General features: G+C 44.3%; 1 protein-coding gene across 2 annotated transcripts in view; it reads left to right on the top strand.

The window, feature by feature from the left end:
* The first annotated feature begins 12,064 nt into the window (after positions 1–12,064).
* DCX (doublecortin) overlaps positions 12,065–18,500 on the top strand; it is a 73,065-nt gene continuing 66,629 nt past the window's right edge. The window contains exons 1-2 of one of the 2 annotated variants that reach the window (XM_009900393.2): positions 12,065–12,126; positions 13,680–14,070. In XM_009900393.2, the coding sequence (XP_009898695.1) occupies positions 13,707–14,070 (364 nt within the window). In that variant the 5' untranslated portion in view covers positions 12,065–12,126; positions 13,680–13,706. Of the gene's footprint in view, positions 12,127–13,640; positions 14,071–18,500 lie in introns of those variants that run through there. The other variant, XM_054169396.1, reaches the window with a different exon arrangement.

Below are 18,500 nucleotides of genomic sequence, written 5' to 3'. Positions count from 1 at the left end.
GCAGGAAAGTGGTCTAAACTGACTGTGCTGTACATGTGCTCACTGCTCTAACTCACTCCTCTATCTCTTCCACAGCATCAGAGCTATGCTGGCAAGGGACCATCTAGCACTCCAGATGGCTGGCACTTGCTACTTATGCCACAGGCTGAAGTAAAGAGCTAGTTATTCCAGAAACAAATCCAATGCTATATTCTTCAGGGAGTAGTTACACTAGAATGAATTCTTGTGTGCTTCATTTATGAAGGATATGTTCTCTCTTACTTAAGGCATCTTTTTGTAATGTCACTCTGAATTTACTTAAGGACTTCCTTTACTGAGATTGCTTTATAACAAGGCTGTAGTAGCACCTCTCCTCATTGGTGGTGTTAGTCTACTGATGACTGTCACTTCAGGACTACTCACCAGTAGTTTTATCCACCCCATGGCTGTTTTTTCCAGCTGGTGTGCAGAACAAAAGGAATCAAAAGCTTTTTTTGCCACTCTGTGTGATGCAGCCTCTCCCAACTTGTGAGTAACTTACTGATTGTTGTTTGGAGTGGCATGACTTTACTCATACTGTGTTCTTTGTTTTGGTGCTCTAGAAATCTTGTTGCTTTGGGTCCTATATGTTACGATTTTGTTGGTCTAACTCATTTTATGCCTTTTGCACTCTTTGCAAACACTAGAGACTTTTTAATAGGGCAGCCAAACCAATGAATACTTTGCTGCTTCTGTAGCTGAAATGTGTTTGAATCAGTCACAGGGAAGAAGCTTTCTTATCCAGGAACTGTTTCTTATCAAGGGAAAAGTGAATGGAAGCACATAGAAAGGTTAGTGCATGGGAAGGGTCCAGAAAAATACACCACTTCTGGGATGTCTGTATTCAACTGGATTGTGGCTAAACTAGAGAGCAGTCTTGGTGGTGAGCACCAAAGTTGAAACTGTGAGTAATCACTTTGAGATAACAAATATAGTCTGGTTTAGATCTATCCCCCTTTGGGGCAATGGAATGCACAGAGGTGTTTGAGAAACACAAGTCTGAGGGAAGATTTATTATGCAGATGAGAAGCTCTGAAGCAGTTTTGTTGTGAGCCCCTGAAGATGTGAAAGAAAAAGCTGAGATCTGCCTTCTTTGTTAAGCAGAAATATCTTGAAGTTAGTATGAGAAGCCAGAAATATAGGAGCCCAAGAGACAGAAAAGAGCTGCTTCTAGCAGCTGTTTATTAGACAACATCATGGTGCTTCTCCTGGGACTCATTCAGTCCCATCGCTGTAGCAGAATCACAAAGATGCCACCTTCCACATCACACAGCCAGTGAGCTAGCACCCATCCCTGTCTGCTCTGAAGTCCACATGACCTAACATGACCCCTGAGCTGTGACAAATCCAATGTGTATAGTGACACACATGACATATACAACCTGCTAAAGCCTGCAGTGGATTAGAAATATATTTATAAGAGCTGAGATGAATATTAATCAGCAGTTCCTCTCTGATATCTAAATGTTTCCTAATTTATGCTATCTGAAAAGCTAGCAATTTTAAGAAAAATGTACTGCTAATCTCTATCCTGAATGAGCAGCCCTCCAACATAGCATTTCTAGATCCTTATTAAAGCACCAGCTTCATCTGTAGTTTAATGAATGGGACCCTTTATATCCTACCCTGTTAATTAGTTAAATGTTGCTGTAATTTCTTTCCTTTTTAAATCTCTTCTCAAGAAAACCTATGTTGGTGAAGCATGTACCTGGTTTTAGGACTTTCCAAGTCCTTGAGCTAGCCCAAAAGGAAGTCCTGGGCATGGGAACTTGTAGGAAATGGACGGGAAGGGGTGGGTGGGCATATGCTGCCTGAAATGCCAATGTGTGTGAATCCAAAGCTGTGCTTTGGGCAGCCCTACTCAAAGTAAACCACTTGCATCTCATCTTTAGAAAGGGTGTTGAAGTGAAAAGGAGACTCTGACACAGATACAGCAGTCAGTGACCACATGCATGTGGTGTGAACTTCCCATGTGTTAGCATTGAGAAACTAGTGAGAATTTTATGGAATGAGTTAAAGGCCACTGAAATGGGTTGTTCAGAGAATACCACAGGCATATCTCTACTGCAGAGTGGTCAGCTAGAGTCCACACCAGATATTCTCTTTAGTCTTTGATCTCCTCCAAAGCTTTAACTGCAGTGGCACAAGATTTCTGATCCTCTTGCTGCTTTTCTAAGGCAGGAAAGAAATGCTTTTGGCTGCTCACGAAGCTGGACTGCATGGCTCAAACAGCCCTTAGAAACTCTTCTTGGGTTGCCATCTGCTGGCACTGCATTTAACTACTCCCTACTAGGGTTAGCAAAGACACCTACAAAATGGGGTCAAGCAAGCCTGAAGTGAAAATGTCCAGTAACTTCTTTTCTTCAAGTGTTTTAGAAGTCTTTCAACCTTCCTTAGCAGACCTTGCCCTAAAGGGAAGAAAGCCTGTGAGGATCCTGTTCCTTGTCATTCAAACACAATACACATGTGCTGAAACTTGTGCGAAGAATAACCATTTTGTAGGAGGTAGATTGCAAAGGGGAAGCTGAAGCACAAGGCTGTCAGCTCCCTTGGAATTAAATCTATTACCATTAAATACTAAATGTCTTGTCCTGCTTTGCCTGAATTCTTGATCACAAGTGATGACTTCTAGCAGGATGTATGTAAGGAGTTAGTTTACTTCATGACTGCCTCAACATTGTTTATCCTGAGACGTTTTCACACCGTTGTCTCAGGAAGATAGATACTTATCTACAAGACCACAAGCTCTGTGGTTTATAGCAGCTGATAACCAGACAAGGCCACAGGTTCTGCATTCAAGAGTTACAGCTGTAATGCAAGCTGGGGCTTACCGAGTTTCATGGGCCTTTTGATGGAGAGGACCCTCAGAGATGACTGGTGCAGCAATTTAGAGCCAAAAAGGTGCACAGCTTACCATGGAACAAGGGCTGACACACATAACTAAAGCTGGGATTGATACTGACACCAGTCGAATGTGCTATAACTATGGCAACAGAATGAGGAACTGTGACCACATGAGACTGGAAAAGGTATAAAAATTGGAATGTAACAGGGAAGTTTGGAGCTCTCCCACTGATTGAAGCCTTCAGGATCAGCAAGATGTCACTTGATCTTTGGTATAACCATCCCTGCTTTTGCCATTCCTTGCCTTTTTCCTCCTTTTCTATAGCTACCGTGCACTGGGGTTAGGGAGCAGAAGGCATGCTTCAGAGCTTGCCTTGTCCTTCCATTATTGCCAAGCCAAAAAGCCACAATCTCTCCTTTTCTAGCTGCTTGCTGCTATGCAAAAAGCATAGAGGTAATTAATTGCTGTCTAGCCATAGCTGGTCACACAAAAGCTGGACCAGCTGCAAGTGCTTCCTTGGGATTTCATAGCCTACAGCTACTGCACTGCTGCTGCTAGAGCATGGTGACTGCTTTTCATCTCTACGTGTCCTTCCTCTCCTCTCTAGGTACCAAACAACCTGGTAGTGAGCAGCAGTCACTCCAAACTGATCCACCTGAATAGGGATCCCGGTTTCCATGTCTGATGCTTAGCTTTGCCACAGGGTGGCATCGTTGCCGCCTTACAAGCCTTAAAGTGGCCTTGCCGGCCAGCACATAAGAGAGCTCGCATGGGCATTCCCCAGATCTGTGCTGCTTGTAAGGCACAGTGGAGGTATCTTTTGTCCACTGAACTTGTCTGTGCCTCTCAAATATTTCCTGTTGCATCTGCCAACCTCACAGAACCAATGTGTGTTGGTGTTACTATATCTTTAGGTGGCCTGCTTGCAGTGTGGGTTGTGATTAGCACTGTAGGAAGCGCAAACAGACCTTTCTGCATATTTGGGAAGGAGGCATAAAATGGATATTCCAAAGTGAACAGAGTGCAAAGTGTGACAGAGAATGAGAGGATCTCTGGTATGACCAGCCTGGAGATGGCTGACTTTGTGGGGCCTCGAAGTGAGACAAACACTGCCTTTCATAATTGTCTTTCAGGGTTATATCTGCAGCCTTAACCCACAAACTGGAGGTCTGGGGCAGTCAGCAGTGCTGAGGGCTGGATCACTGCAGGGTGACCACAATGAAACAAGTCATGACCATGCCCAGAAGACATGCAAAAGTCTCTTCATGTTGTGGTGTGAGCCTTGAATTAATCTTAAATAAGAGGTATTTGAGCACAGTGCTCCATGTGTTTCAGGGTTAATAACTGTAGGGTCAAACTGAAAATATTTTTTGGGTTGCTTAGTGAGTGGAGGTCACCTAATCCAAAAAAACAGTTTGGATTTCTAACTGGAAACAGAATAAAAATGTAATTTGGAGCAGCAAAGCGCTTCATGGGTACAAAGGACAAAACAATGACCTATTATTATTTAAAAGACTTGTAGACATGTTGCTGAGGGATATGGCTTAGCATCAGGCTTGGTAGTGTTAGATTAATGGTTGGACTTGATGATCCCAAAGGACTTCCAGCCTAAACAATTCTATGGCTCTACCCCATTTGTGTCATGGGGCTGCAGTCAGCTGATCTGCCTTTCTCTGGCAGTTAGAATAAATCAGGTGACAGACAAAAGTAGAGGCTGTACCTTCACCTCATGGTATACAGATTGGATGGTGATGTTTGGCTGGGACTTAACAGTGTACACACAGCACTGGGGCCTGAAAGCTGTTGCTGCAGGAGGCCCCTTGCCTTTATAGTTTAGCTGATGCTAATGGAAGAGAGGACTGTGGTTACAGTTCACAGGACCCTTGGTAAAGCCAGTCTGCTCCTGATGCTCTTTTCTTGTAGCTAACCAGGACTGAACCTGGGTTGGTTTGGTAGGGTTCTTTTTGTTTGTTTGTTTGTTTGTTACTTTGTTTTGTTTACACTACCACAGTATTTCATCAGTTGACTTTCTGATTTGAGCCACTTGCATCCATGCAGCCCATCTAAGGGTCCTACTCAAATTAATGAAGAAAGGAGAGCAGGTCCCATTGACACACTCAACAGTAAGTGGCTCTGGGACTTGTTTCTCTGGAGTCTGAGGTGACAGGAAACATGCAGTCTTCCTAGTGGCTTGCAAGTAGCTGTCTTTGGCTCTAGCTCTCTGGTGACCCATAACTGCTTAAAATTCAGTCTAAAATGGAAACTTCTGTGTGGTGCCTGAGCTGCTACTATCCTTGCTCAGTTTGAGTGTTTACATAGCTGCTATTGGAAGAGCTCTTTGAATCAGAAGTGTAGTTGGCAGCATCTTCAAATGAGAATCAGTTTTTTGATCTGGATCTTGATCCCAACTTCAGAATACTAGTCCTGACATTCTGGCATGGTTCTTATTCTCCTGTTCAATAATACTGTGGTTTGAAAAGTCTTCCAGGCTGGGAGTATCATCTAATGAGGAAGAACAAAAATAACTGTGAAGAGTGTGTTACTACTTTTTATCTTATGTTGGGAGAGTTTCCCGACAAACAGCCTGCTTAATGTGAATGTAAAAGAAGATCAGAATTGGAAAGTTTATGGTGTCAAATTCTAGTCCAGTAGCTCCCAAATCATCATCTAGTCCTTGCTTCTCATGTTAAACAATAAGCCAGTTATCATCAAGCTACAGATTGTAAAAAGAAAAAGGTATTACCTTCCCTCCCCCCTACCTGGAAAGTAAGCACCAAAGCAATATAGTCATTGTCTCCATGCTGGATGAGATGCTTCTCTCCAGTGAGTCTGTTCAGGGCCATTAAATCATGCAGGAGGATGTCCCATGTTTGTCTCTTCCTTGTCACACTGTAGACAAGGAGGAGAATACTTGTCTGAAGCCTTCTCTCACTTGTCAGCACAACTCGAGTATACATGGAGGGAAAAGGGGAAGAGCTGCAGAAGTTCGGACTGGTTTCAGTACTTGAGATGGAGTTATTTGAAGGCAGTGTGTCTTATAGTGTTTCCATACTGAACCTTTGCTTTAAAGATAAAACATACATGTAGCTCTATGTAGGTTCTCAGGATGAACCTAAAATCCCTGGATACATCAGTACCTACTTCCTTCCCATTGCAGTGATCAAGGGTGCCTTGTGCTAGAAACAGAGTATTACTGGCTGCTGCATGCAAGACCCAGCTTCTCAAAGCCTGGCAGTGATTCTGGGAGATTAAGAATCAGATTTGGGTTAGTTTAGGACAGGGTTTGCAGTGTGGGCTCTAGCTGCTGGAGAAAGGGGACTGAGGGTGTGAGCGCTGACCTGGTATGTTAGTGAGGTTTACTGGTTTTCCATTCTGCCTAACTGTGACCGGTCTGCCTCTTTCCAGAGTGAGAGTCTGCAGCAACTCAAGTGAGAAATATCCTTTCATTGATGTTTAAACAATGGTCTTTCAGTGTGCTCTGTATTCTAATTTGCATGAGACTTTAAGCAGATAAGTTTTGCTTTAATGTGGCTAAATGACTTTTTTCAGATATAAAGCAATGATTATCCATAGTTTATTACAGATAAATGATGTGTGCCTGAAGAACAGTAGTGAAGTATCTAAGCACTATCAGCAGCCATGAAAAATCACCATTTTTTCTCTGAATTTTTAGGATCAAACAGATTTGAACCATCCCATGAAAACAATAAAACACTACCACAATGCACTTTTTTCCTATTCTGCTCTCTTCTTTCCTGGAGAGCAGAAAAATCTTTGCACTGCCTCTATCTCTCCACTGATGGTGCTGGTAGGGGGAGGTAAGCAAGCTGAATAACAATTACTCCTACTATGTAGCTGACGGCTCAAACCTTCTACACAACAGCTGAGCTCAGCCACAATCCACACTCTAAATACTGATTACTCATCTCCTGCCAAGAGACTGGTTTCCTTAGAGCTACCCTGGGAGTTCTTCTGCACCCGTGCTCTGCTGCCAGGAGCCAGATGTGTTGGCAAAAATAGGCTGTGCCAGAGTCCAAACCTTCTGCCAGTGAGAGGGTTGTACGCCAAAGGTGATGTGGAAACTTGTAATAGTACATATAAATACAATATAAATTCTTGTTATATTAACTTCTGTAATAAGACTGAGGTTGCTATGAGAACTCTGGGCTGGTGTGATTTGCTCTCTTGTGACCTCTAGTCTTTGTCCTATGTCATGCTGAAGATCATATCTCAAAAGCTCTTAATGCCTCCTAAGGGCACTGAGGCATCTTTTTGTCTTCAATTGAAAGAGCTAGTTCTGTAGATCATGTGTAGTCACTATTTGACAATGAGAAGGTACTTGCCTAGGACATGGCTAGTCCTGAAGCCTTTGTTTGGTTTGATCTGGAATGGTGCACACTGAGTGTACTGAGTGAAAGTCTCTTGTGGAAAAGAACTTCTGAAATGCTCTCTTGTGAATTCTACTCTTCTAAGAGGGTATCTTTTACAAGTCTCCTCCAGTGTTGCCTGACTTTACTGTCACTGCCTTTAGAGTGACAGACAAGATCTATGCTTGAAAGAAAGCATCTTGCATTTCCAACTTGAATGTGACATGAGCCCTTGTGATGGCTTTGGGATTTTTTTTTATTCCATTATTTAAAATTCCATCAGGAACATCCTAACTGTAGCCGATGTTACAGTTAGCAGGTATTTTGAAAGAGGCTGGCAGTCAGTTCTATTCAATTAGAATTACTGTATGAAATGAAATTACTGGGAAGTTATTAAATTCTTGGCCGTGAGGCTCCTAACTACTATGATGCAGCCCATGGACAGCTTCAGAGAAAGGAGACATCTGGATTTCTTGTGGTTACAATTGTTATGACCATGGCTGAGCCTTGCAGACCATACATCATACATAATTTGGTCAGCAAAAATGTACTGACAACCTCAGTGAGGCTCTGCATGTTCCCCAGGGTACAGGCACATGGCAGACGTTTCCATAGCTTTCTGCAAGCTTTGCAAATAGCTGTTAAGGGAAAATGTTGCCACTGAAATGCCACCAGAATTCGGCTTGTAGAACTCAGGGGGTCTGTCAGGATTTATCTGAGATATCATGGGGTGTGTACTGGGGTGGGATGCTTCATTTTCTGCAGTCAGGGAATTTGTTTTCAGCTGGGAAAGTTTTAATGATTGTGATGATTTGCTGGTAGGAGGGAGGGGATGGAGCCAGAAGAAATCTAGTGCAGAAGACGTTTTCTCTCGGATGATTGCGGTGCATGTTAACGCTTTCTTGTATTTGGATGTATTGAGAATCTCTCGAGTGACTTCATCCAATAATTCATTATGAGTTGCATCATTTCCAGATACTACAAAGGGCTTATTAGCACAGGAAATGGCCTTTTCACTTGCAGCCTGCTTCTCCTTTATATTTCAGAGGATGCAAATACCTCTTTCTCCCAAACTTCAGCAGGAGTTTGTCTGAAACCAAAGTCATCTGTTGAGATTGAGGGCAGCTGCCAAGGTCTGCAGCATTGACTCAGCACAACCTCTGGGGTCTGAAGGAATGACAAGCCTCACCCGAGAGATGCTGATGATGTGGAGCACAGATAAGGAGCTCCACATTGTTGGGCTGCTGGATGTGGCCTTGGAGCCCAGTTTCTGCTTCCAGCCTCTCCTCCTTCCCCAGACCTTTTCCCCTGTTGCTCCTTGGGGTTTCCAGTGATTTAGGCTGTAGAAGGGTCCAGCCCTCTGACTCCAAGATCTGAATAGCCTCTGCATATGGTTACAAGACCTGCAGTGGTGAATCTATGCTATTGGAGGTCTTCCTTCACCCTTCTCTCCCCAGCAGCTGAGCTGACTTTGGCTCACTAGCATTGGTATTTAAAAGACTTTCAGATGTGTGTGTGGTCCCTGTAAAAATAAACCTCCAAAGGAAACAAATGTTATGTGGTGAAAGTCTGCCAAGTCCCAGTTGCTCATTAGCTCATAGTATTATGTAGGAGAGACATAACTCTGTAGTCTGATATAGGGTGATTCTTCGAACTATCGCCTCTTCTGACAATTCAGGTTTAAAGCCTGTTGCTCTGTAGGGCCAAATTTGAGACATGGGCTTTATGGGCTTTCAGTTTTGAATGCCTTGATTTAGTAGAGCCCTGAAATATTAATTTGTCATTTGAGAGGATTTTGATGTAGAAGTTGACAGCAAGCAAAGCTTTGAAAGAAATGATCAGGAATGACATGATGACATTTTCAAAGCAAACCAGAAGAAGAGAGGTTAAAATAAATGCATCTAAATAGACTGACTTAAAAATGATGAACCAAGACTTCTTTTAAAAGCATTGATCACTTGATTAAAATTTTTCCAGAATTCTTGTTTGTGGTGCAGCCAGACCTCTGCTGCTTATCACCTTAACTTATATGCTGTGCTATCAGATATCATTTTTTACACAAGTCAGGATGATGTACAGCAAAACAACTGGGCGTTGACATAGAGCACTTAATACTGAACTCCCAGTGATGCTAGAAACTGGATTTTTCCAGTTAGTGGGGAAGTTAGCACAAACCAGTCTCAAAATCCCTTTTACATGTACTCTCTATGTCCCTTTCCAGATTATAACAGTTGCTCAGCAATGTCAACAAACAAGTCTTTATACAGATTTAGTTACACAAGCCAAAGTCTGAATGTTGTCTTCCTGAAGGAAAAATTATTCACCTGATTTAAAGCAGATAATTTCATCTGAAGAGCTAAATTTCTATTTCCTTTTTAGCTAGGTGAAATTATTGATGGGAATAATTTTCTTTCCAGTTCTCAGTCACTCATAATGCTGAAAATGGTTCAGATTATGGTGTCTCAGGGGGTGAGTTTCGTCTGACGTAAATAGGTTTTGACTAGCATTAACTCCTTAAGGCCAGCAAAGAAGCTCTTGTGCCTGACCAACAGCAATGAAGTAAGGAACAGGCCCTTGTGTTTATCAAGAAAGAACTATTTATTGCTGTGACTTGCTGCATAGCTCAGCCAATGTCTGTCGTGTGAGGTGATCCTGCTCCCATCTGAAGAGAAGCAAATATGGTGTGATTCCACCGAGAACATGTGACATCCGTCTGGCTCTAGGGCTCTTCACCTCCAATGATGCTCCAGCTGCTGAGATCCTTCCTGTTTCATGGCAGGATTAAAGAAGGACTACTGTATGAAGGTGATTTGGGCACCTTTTAGGAATAACTTGAGATATTACTGAAGATGAGCATTGCCATCATTTGCTATATAAACCTTATCCTTTGCTTAAGAGCAAACACCAATTCTCCTGCTGAAGGAATTCTGCTTTTAAAAGGGAGTACCCATGCTCTAAAAAGCTTCTGGCAGTGCCCTGAGCAGACAGATCCTTGTAGACGTGCTTCATCTTCTCACCAGCGGGTATGGTCTCAGATGTGGAAAGAAGTCAAGAGCCATCTGTTAGTGCTGTTTGAGACCCCTTTCTGTCTTCAAAACTCTCCATAAAAGTCAAACTTGGGAGATGAAGAAGTTGTACAGTTGGACTGACTTCATGGGTTTACATCATCCTGTCAGGGTATGTGGTACCCTGAGGTAGTATCTGGATCCTTAGACATCATCCCAAATAGTCTGCCCTTTTCTGTCAAAGTTCTGTGCACCACAAAGGCTGAGTTTGGGTCCTTTTTCTCTGTTTCTGCTGTTACTGTACTTAGCACACACACACAATGGTTTGTGTCTGGCACATTTTTGAAGTATGAATAAATTTATATTTACAGCTGTACTGTGGTCCAGGGAAGAATTGCTGATCCTGGTTAGATTAATCACATAGTTATTACCAGATCTTACCTAATTTGGACTGGGATCTAATGGGGAGGACAAGGCTTAAAGTCCCACCTACCTCTCACATCTACAGCCAGAGACTTGCTGAAACTCACCCTGGAGTGAGGACAGACCCTGCTCTTCTCTGTGGTCTTCTCAAATGCTAATTCCTGAGGGAGTAGAACAGATCTGTGGTGTCCTCTGTAATGATCCCACCAAGCACATAAGGAAGCAGCTAGCTGCTGCAGAGGAGCCTTGGAATAAAATGATGGCTTCAGGGAATAAGAAGCTTTTTACAAATGTCATGTGTGGAAGTTGCTGGCAAATGAAGATGAGCTTCCAGTGCGTTTGTGTCAGCGTTGCCCGGACCGTCATGGACAGGACAGACAAAGCTGGAATAAAAACTGATTTTTCCTGTGTAAATATGATACTGCTGTGGTGTGCCAGAATGACAAAATCTGATATTTTCATTCAGAATAGACACTGTTGCTAGGAAAGATTCCCTTCTACAGATGGAAAGATTGTCTCATTTCCAAATAAAGATGGGACCAGCAGAAGTGGGGTTAGAAATGGGGTTAGGGGTGTGGCTCTGCTAACTGCAGGATAGAAATCTCTACCCAGAGAGCAAGTGAAAGATTTTGCTGTCACAGTGAAAGAACCCAGTACAACTTTTTAACAGCTGAGTCCTCCTGCAGTGGGATCAGAAAAGAAACTTCTCCTCTTTGTTTGGGACATGAGCCAGTTTGAATGTGTTGGGTTAAGCTTGTGTTGAGTGACTCTGTCCTGAACCCCTTGGGGATTTGAATGAACTGGGATTCAGAGCTCTGGCTTTGGCTTGTGTCCAATGTTAATGAAGAAAAATTATTCAGGGGCAACACATGCAGAACCACCAAGTGAATTCTCCCTTTCTGTTTGCCAGTGTAAACCATGAATGCTGTGTAAAACCAGTGCAGCAGCAGAACCGTGCCCAGTTCCACTGGGCAACCTTTTCCTTAGCTGATTTCCCAAGGCACAGGAGACTTGTGCCAGTGTTGTAGCACACTGCAGGACTGCAGCCATCACCTCTATGTACTGGTAAACCTATAATATTGGTACATCAGGCTGATTATGCTCTTTTTCCAGTGAGGGCAGATGCTTTTTTGGTGAAAACAGAGCCAAGGAGAAATTTGCACCCTTCAGAATATCACCCCAAAACTTACCCCTTTGAACTTTTTGTTTGTCTATCCATTAACACATCTAGAGGTGGAATGAACAGATCTTTTTATTCTCAAACAGAGAAGACTGCAAGCAGCTGACTGATGATGAGAGTAAAAACCACTGAGACAAAGTTACCGTGAAGGGATTGAACAAGGCACTAGGACCTAGGAGGCGTCTCATCCACCCTGGCAGGAATTTCTTGCTTGGAGCTCAGACAACAAAGGCAGAGTGAGCCTGGTTTTCTTTCTCTCAGCATCTCCACCCTGCGCGCTGAAAACCGGTGAGTAGAGCTTTTTTGGAGTGACTTGCATGCAGAAAAGTAACAGATGTCAGAAAGAAAGGAGCAATCTTTCTCTCAGTACCTTACAGCATCTGCAGTTCATTTTAAAATCAAAATGCCTTGCATCCTCTGATCCATTCCTGAAGTTGCTTGGATGTTTCATTGTTCAGTGCATGACACCAGACTCAACCTACCCCAAACAGTATCGTGGGGAAAAGGTTCCCATCTTTGGGGTTTCTGTGCAGATTGCCTGCATTGTCACCTTCTGCTGTACTGCAGATTGGGGACAATGATTTTTCTTACACAGCTCACGCCGACGTTGTAAAATAGAGGGAAGAAGCTTTGCTCTGGCAGACGTAAGGGGTGGGGAAGAGATAGCAACAGCTTTTCCTAGATTTATACCTGGCTGCCAAGTGCTGGTGTAAACCCCCCTTTTGCCCTGTGCTAACATGTAAGCAACGTATGTGAGCTGCATGTTTTTGGCTGTGCTGGGGGAGTGGAAGGGTATTTCTGTTGCAGGGTTGGGGGTTCCTCCTCCTTTTTGTGTGGGGGGTAGTGCAGGAGATAGGCTGTTTGGAGCATAAACTAGCGATGGTGTAGAAATTCCTGCTTGCTGAGTGCCAGCTCGTCTCAGCTTTTCTGTGCTAGTGGCTGGCGCTGGGAGCCCCCCGTGCTCAGAACAATGAAAGGTGAGCAAGCAGGGGCGGCGTGTCCCTTGGGAAGGGGCACTTCCAGCAATTAAATCACTTACGGCTGGAAGGGAGGTAGCAATAGCCCCTTTCTTTTCTCCTCGTTAAAGGGGAGCAGAAATGCAATTCAGAGGAGGTTCAGACTGAAAGCAGCTTATCGAAGCCTCATTTCAATGACAGATTTTTTTTTTTTTTTCTTTCCAGTCATTTCTTCTTAGAGATGTAGGCTGGTCCTGGGAATTGATTGATGGGCTAGGAGGGGGCTGCGGATAGGGGGAAGGGTGGGCTGGATCTCATTGCTAACCCTTATTGAACAGGCTGTCACAAAGAAACTGCTTATTCCCCTCTGACCATTCTTTCATAAATGCCAGTTTATTCTAATGTTAAACATTCAAATGCTCTGGTTCCTTCCTTGATTCAATAGATTGAAGGACTGATTTACTGGGATCTCCTTGTTTTCTGTTGCCAAAGGAAACCTCACAGGGCTCGGAGGTGTAATTCATTGCCAACTGGTGTTTGGCTGAGTTTTTGGGGACTGAGTTGTGATTGCCATATATCGCTTTGGTCCCGGATCCCAGTTTACTGCACTTTGAAAACTCCCAGGTGCAAGAGCAGACAGCTCTCTGGAAACGTGTTCCCTTCCCCCAGCACTTGGATCCCTTTCAAAATGCGAGGACCCCTCCTACCCTCAGTCCCCAGAATCGATACAAATCTGGGTCAGGGGAGGGGGCTCTTCCCAAATGCATCTGTCCTGCTTCAGATACAGCTCTCGCATTAGTGTCGTTTTGCTCACTCAGTTGTAGCTCTGCTTAGCTCTAACCGGCCCCTTTGCACTCCCTCTTTCCCCATCTCCTTCCTGCTCAGCTTCAGATCTTTAGGGTTCACCAAACTATGGAACTTGATTTTGGACACTTTGACGAAAGAGACAAGGCGTCCAGAAACATGCGAGGCTCACGGATGAACGGGTTGCCCAGCCCCACTCACAGTGCTCACTGTAGCTTCTACAGAACCAGGACCTTACAGGCACTGAGTAATGAGAAGAAAGCCAAGAAGGTGCGTTTCTATCGCAATGGGGACCGCTACTTCAAGGGGATTGTATATGCTGTGTCCTCTGACCGCTTCCGAAGTTTTGATGCTCTCCTGGCTGACCTGACCCGATCCCTGTCCGACAACATTAACCTGCCTCAGGGAGTCCGTTACATTTACACCATCGATGGCTCACGGAAGATAGGGAGCATGGATGAGCTGGAAGAAGGTAATTGTCATCGCTGGCTGGTGCAGTGAGGAGGCGGGGTGGGAAGGGGGCTGCACCATTTGGGGCTGCTGTTGAGGTCACATTTCCTTGGATGTGGGGATGTTTTTACCCTCTGTGCTGAACCTTTCACCTTCCCCTCTTGCAGAGGTGCAGGCGAAGGTGGCAGTGCAAGGGCTGACACCAAGGTGTCCCCTGGCACACTCACTCAGGTGCAGATTAGAGCCAGAGGGGTGTGTCATACTGTTGCCTAGCGATGGCTGTGTCCACTGCCCCAGGGGCTGCTTGAAGATGTCCCCACGTCTGTCCAGGCAGGGTGGGTGGGTGGCTCAAATGGATGCAGGTGGTGGCTGGGAGTGATGTGGGTTTTGCACGGGGGTGGATGGGTGTGAAAGGAAAAGCAGGGGGTGCTGGGGGATCCATGCAGTGTGTGTGTAATGGGAGTGGGTGGGATTTGTGTATGGGGGTGTTTTGAGGGGTTTGTGCACAATTTGTGTGTAGGGGTGTGGTCAGGGCTATGCAGGGACTTGTGTGTGTGGAGCAGAGTGTTGGGGTACAAGCAGTGTGTGGAAGGTGGATATGTGGAAGATAGGGTGTTAGGGGTTTGAGGAGTGTGTGGAGGGGTGTGTCAGGAGGCTGCGCTTTACAGGGGCACTTAATGAACAAGGTGTGTGTATAGAGAACATTGTTTTGGGGAGGTTGCACTTGGTGAAATGTGGGCGTAGATGTGTGTGGTGTTGGTTTTCCTTGAGAGGGTTCATGCACAGGGTATGCTGGTTTGTGCTGAGGGAGTGTGTAGAGGTGTCTTGGGCTGTGTGGGCGTAAGAAGATGGTGCAAATAGGGTCTGTATGGAAGGGAAGTGTATTGAGATGTTTGGGGCGGGGGAAGGTATAATGGGGGTGAATTTGGGAAGTGTTTCTTCAGCAACTGTGTGGTGGGGTGAGCTGCTGTATTAGGTTTGTAGGGGAGTGTGAGATGGCATCCCCTGTGAGTCAGGTCTGAGCGTATCCCTGTATCTAGGGAGGGTGTCAGTTTGCCTGTTCCTCTGAGTGTCACTGTCTGTGGGATGAAGGATGAATCAAAAATCAGTCCTGTCCAGAGTAGGTGCCCTGAGGACTGGCTTGCTCCTGTAAAGCTCAGCTGCCTGCCTTGTCTGTGCCTGGGCAGCTGCCTCTGCAGCAGTGGGCTGTGGCCATGGGGGCTGCATTTCTCCAGGGCCATCAGGGTGAAACTGTTACATGGCCAGTTCTGTCTCCTTGCCCGAAGCATGACCATGGTCAAGCTCTGCTAAGGGCACAGAAAAAGTGGGGTACACAGAGGACACCCACTGACATCCTGTTTTTCTCCTCCCTGAGCAATTCAGATATTCCCTTCTTTGTTTGGACCTGGAATATTCCGATTACACTGTTACAGGACAGGGGTTGCTCTTCCCTGCTCTGTGATGGTTTTTCTCCAAGCAGGTGACCTGGCTGTTCGGTAACTACAGAAAATCCACAAGTTTTTCACTTTTATTAAAGACAATGGATGTGAGTGTGTAAGGCACTGAACTGCAGGGGCAGTGTCGGCAGTGAGTCATTGTGTGACCTTGAGTAAAGCATCTCTTCATAATTCCTCATCTGCCAACTGGGGTACCAGTTCCCCTAAAATACTTCAAGGAAAAAAGCATACAGAATAAATATTGCTTTCCATAGAGGAGTTTTGCTGCAAAGAAATTGCTGCTTTTCAGAGAGAGAATGCAATCCTCGTGGAGTTATTCTCAGCCCAGTTGCAGCTGTCAAATGGAGGTGTGGCCTCCCTTAATTTTAGAGATTCTGCCATGTTTCATTCTAATCTCTTAATATGGCCACAGCCTTTCTCTAATGGCAGCTCTCAGTCCTGCTTTTCCTAGGTTTTGTGTAAATCTCTATGAAGAATTCCACAGGAGAAAATGCAGTTCTTTATTCTTTTTACACTCCTGCTTTTTGTCAGTGAAACCTTTAGTTTGTTACACCTGCTTTACACTTGGTTTTGCTGCAGATAAGAAGGTAGCTAGGTCCTGAAAACATTTTTTTACTGGTTAAGGTGCAAACAGGAGATGCTGGTGTTTGGATTCTGGCTTTGTTCTGCTAAAATGGTGTCTGGAAACAGCACTGGGGAAGTGGCACTAAAACAAAAACCGTATTATCTCTGTTGCTGTGTCCTCATAAGAGCATCAGCTAGGAAAACACAATCAGAGCAGAGTGAAAACAAAGGAATGCAGTGCTTGAGAATGTAGAAGTAGATCTGTGTGCTATTATTGACAGTTTAATCATAACATTATTCCCATATTTCTACACATCTGTTGTAGACAAGCAATCTGGAAATGACATTACTTTTGATTTATAATGCCATGGTTGTAACCAACCTTGTGTAAGCTATGTGGTTAGCTTAGATGTTCATGTAAAGGTGTGCTAGGTACATGCAGGGTAAACCAGAAATTCCAAGTTCTTGTGCTGTGGCATACAAAACCAGTACACATACGTTTGCTGTATAAACTCACTTTCTGGTTGGAGATTGAAGGTAGCAAACCCACTTCAAGTTGCTATAATGTGACTAATTTATTACTGTAACTCCCATTAAACAAGTACAAGTTAGGAAAAGAAGTCATCAGAGAGGTTTACCTCACTATTTTGATTACAAAATTTGGTGAATTACTGAGAGTTTTCATATTATGTTCTAAGTACCTGATTACCTCTGCATGATTTGAAAATGTTTTCATATGGTGTAGTCTGAATGTACTTTTGGAGAGTAGAGATTGGTATTGCACAACAGCAGTATCTTTGAAACATTTCAGGTGAACGAAAACTACTCGGTGTGCTGCTAAATAAATGGGACTTGGAAATAACCCTTTTGGTCTCCAGACCCGGACTTGATAGTCTTTCCCTGCTGGGCATTTGGAGTTGTTCTCATTAGGTTCTGCATGGATATTTTACTTCCTGGTCTGTCCAAGATGGATCAAGTGAAGTCTGTTTTACTCCTTGATCACATCCCTCCTACCTGCCAGTCAGGATGTTCCCCTCTTGTTCCTGTTTTGGAAGCCCACCAGGACTCTGTCACATAGGTGGGTTTTGTTGACCGATGAGTTCTTCCTCACTTATCACTGGCTGCTTTCTCCATGCTGTCTTCTGAACCAGAGGGCTGGCTGGCTGTCTCCCAATGACTTTCTGTCAAATCCACCTGTCTGATAATTCTTGTCTCCCTCCTCTCACTCATAAGGTTGAGGGAAGTGATTCTCCCCACTCTGCTCAATTGAGACCCCACCTGGAGTACTGTGTCCAGCTCTGGAGTCTCCAACACAAGCTGGTATTAGAACAGATCACATCATCACCCAAGTTTCTGTTGGTCTTTTTGCCTTTGTCATCTGGACAAGGTGGCTTATTCCTTGGTCTGTTTTGAGACTCTATGTTCTTGTGGATCCGTTGGGGCAAGTTGGCAAATTCCCTGCCTAACCTGTGATTACTCTATGAATGGGAGGCTGGATAATGGAGGAAGCTGATGTCATGCATTGACTTCAGCAGTAAAGATGGCTTAAGAAATGCTGTTCTTGGCCATGTGTTCCAAACTCAGATTGCAACTTGCTGTCTCCATTGTCCCACAAATGAGTTCCTCATGGGACAAAAGATTTTTTAAAAATATTCTTTTAGTCCTCTCCACATTTTTGCTGGTTTCCCATGTGGTCCCACCAGCAGTTTCTAGACATAATGAAAGGAACAGTGACATGCAACTTGACAGTGAGGGAAAGGCACAAGGTAGACTCCTGACTGATGAAGCCATTGCAGCCCTGACTTAATCTCAGGACTGGTGGAGACTGGTTTGTTTGCTCTGGAGGATGGGACTAACACTTCCCCAGAAGACAGATTTCCCACTTGTAAAGATTAGCCATTTGTCACAATATATTTAGAGGTGCTGTCCAAATGGGGCATCATATGTGCAAGGCACTGTTTAAATGTGTAAGGAGAGTTCCTGCCTAGTGAGACTATGGTCAAGGTGGAAGAAGGTGTTATTACTGGTGAGGAACTGAGATGCAAAAAAGCAGTCTGACTTGGTTGTTCAATCTGTAGAGAAGACGAAGGTGGAAGCCAAGAGTTTTCATTCCCTTCCTGAACCTTTTTCAGGGTCTGGTCAGTGGTTTGGAGGTACTTGCATCTTTCAGGTTTTTTACTGTAACTAGACTTTGGACCTGCTTCTAGTTACTTGCTGATTTCATGTGAGCTAGGTGTCCTATGTTGTGTATGGTCATGGTCAGAAATAAACATGAAAATAAACCCATCAAATGCAGCATGGATTAGATGTGGTCAGTAAAGGGAGAAATACAGGCATAGATTAAAACTAGAGCTCTAAAGGCTCAGTATTTAATTGAAGCTGTAGAACTCCTCCCTTCTGAGCTCCTGGTGTGCTCAGGCTGAGGGGCAGG

The sequence above is a fragment of the Dryobates pubescens genome, chromosome 18 (assembly GCF_014839835.1).
Source record: "Dryobates pubescens isolate bDryPub1 chromosome 18, bDryPub1.pri, whole genome shotgun sequence".
Classification (NCBI taxonomy): Eukaryota; Metazoa; Chordata; class Aves; order Piciformes; family Picidae; genus Dryobates; species Dryobates pubescens.
Note: the sequence above shows the minus strand (reverse complement) of the source record. Positions and strands in the feature narration are given on the sequence as shown.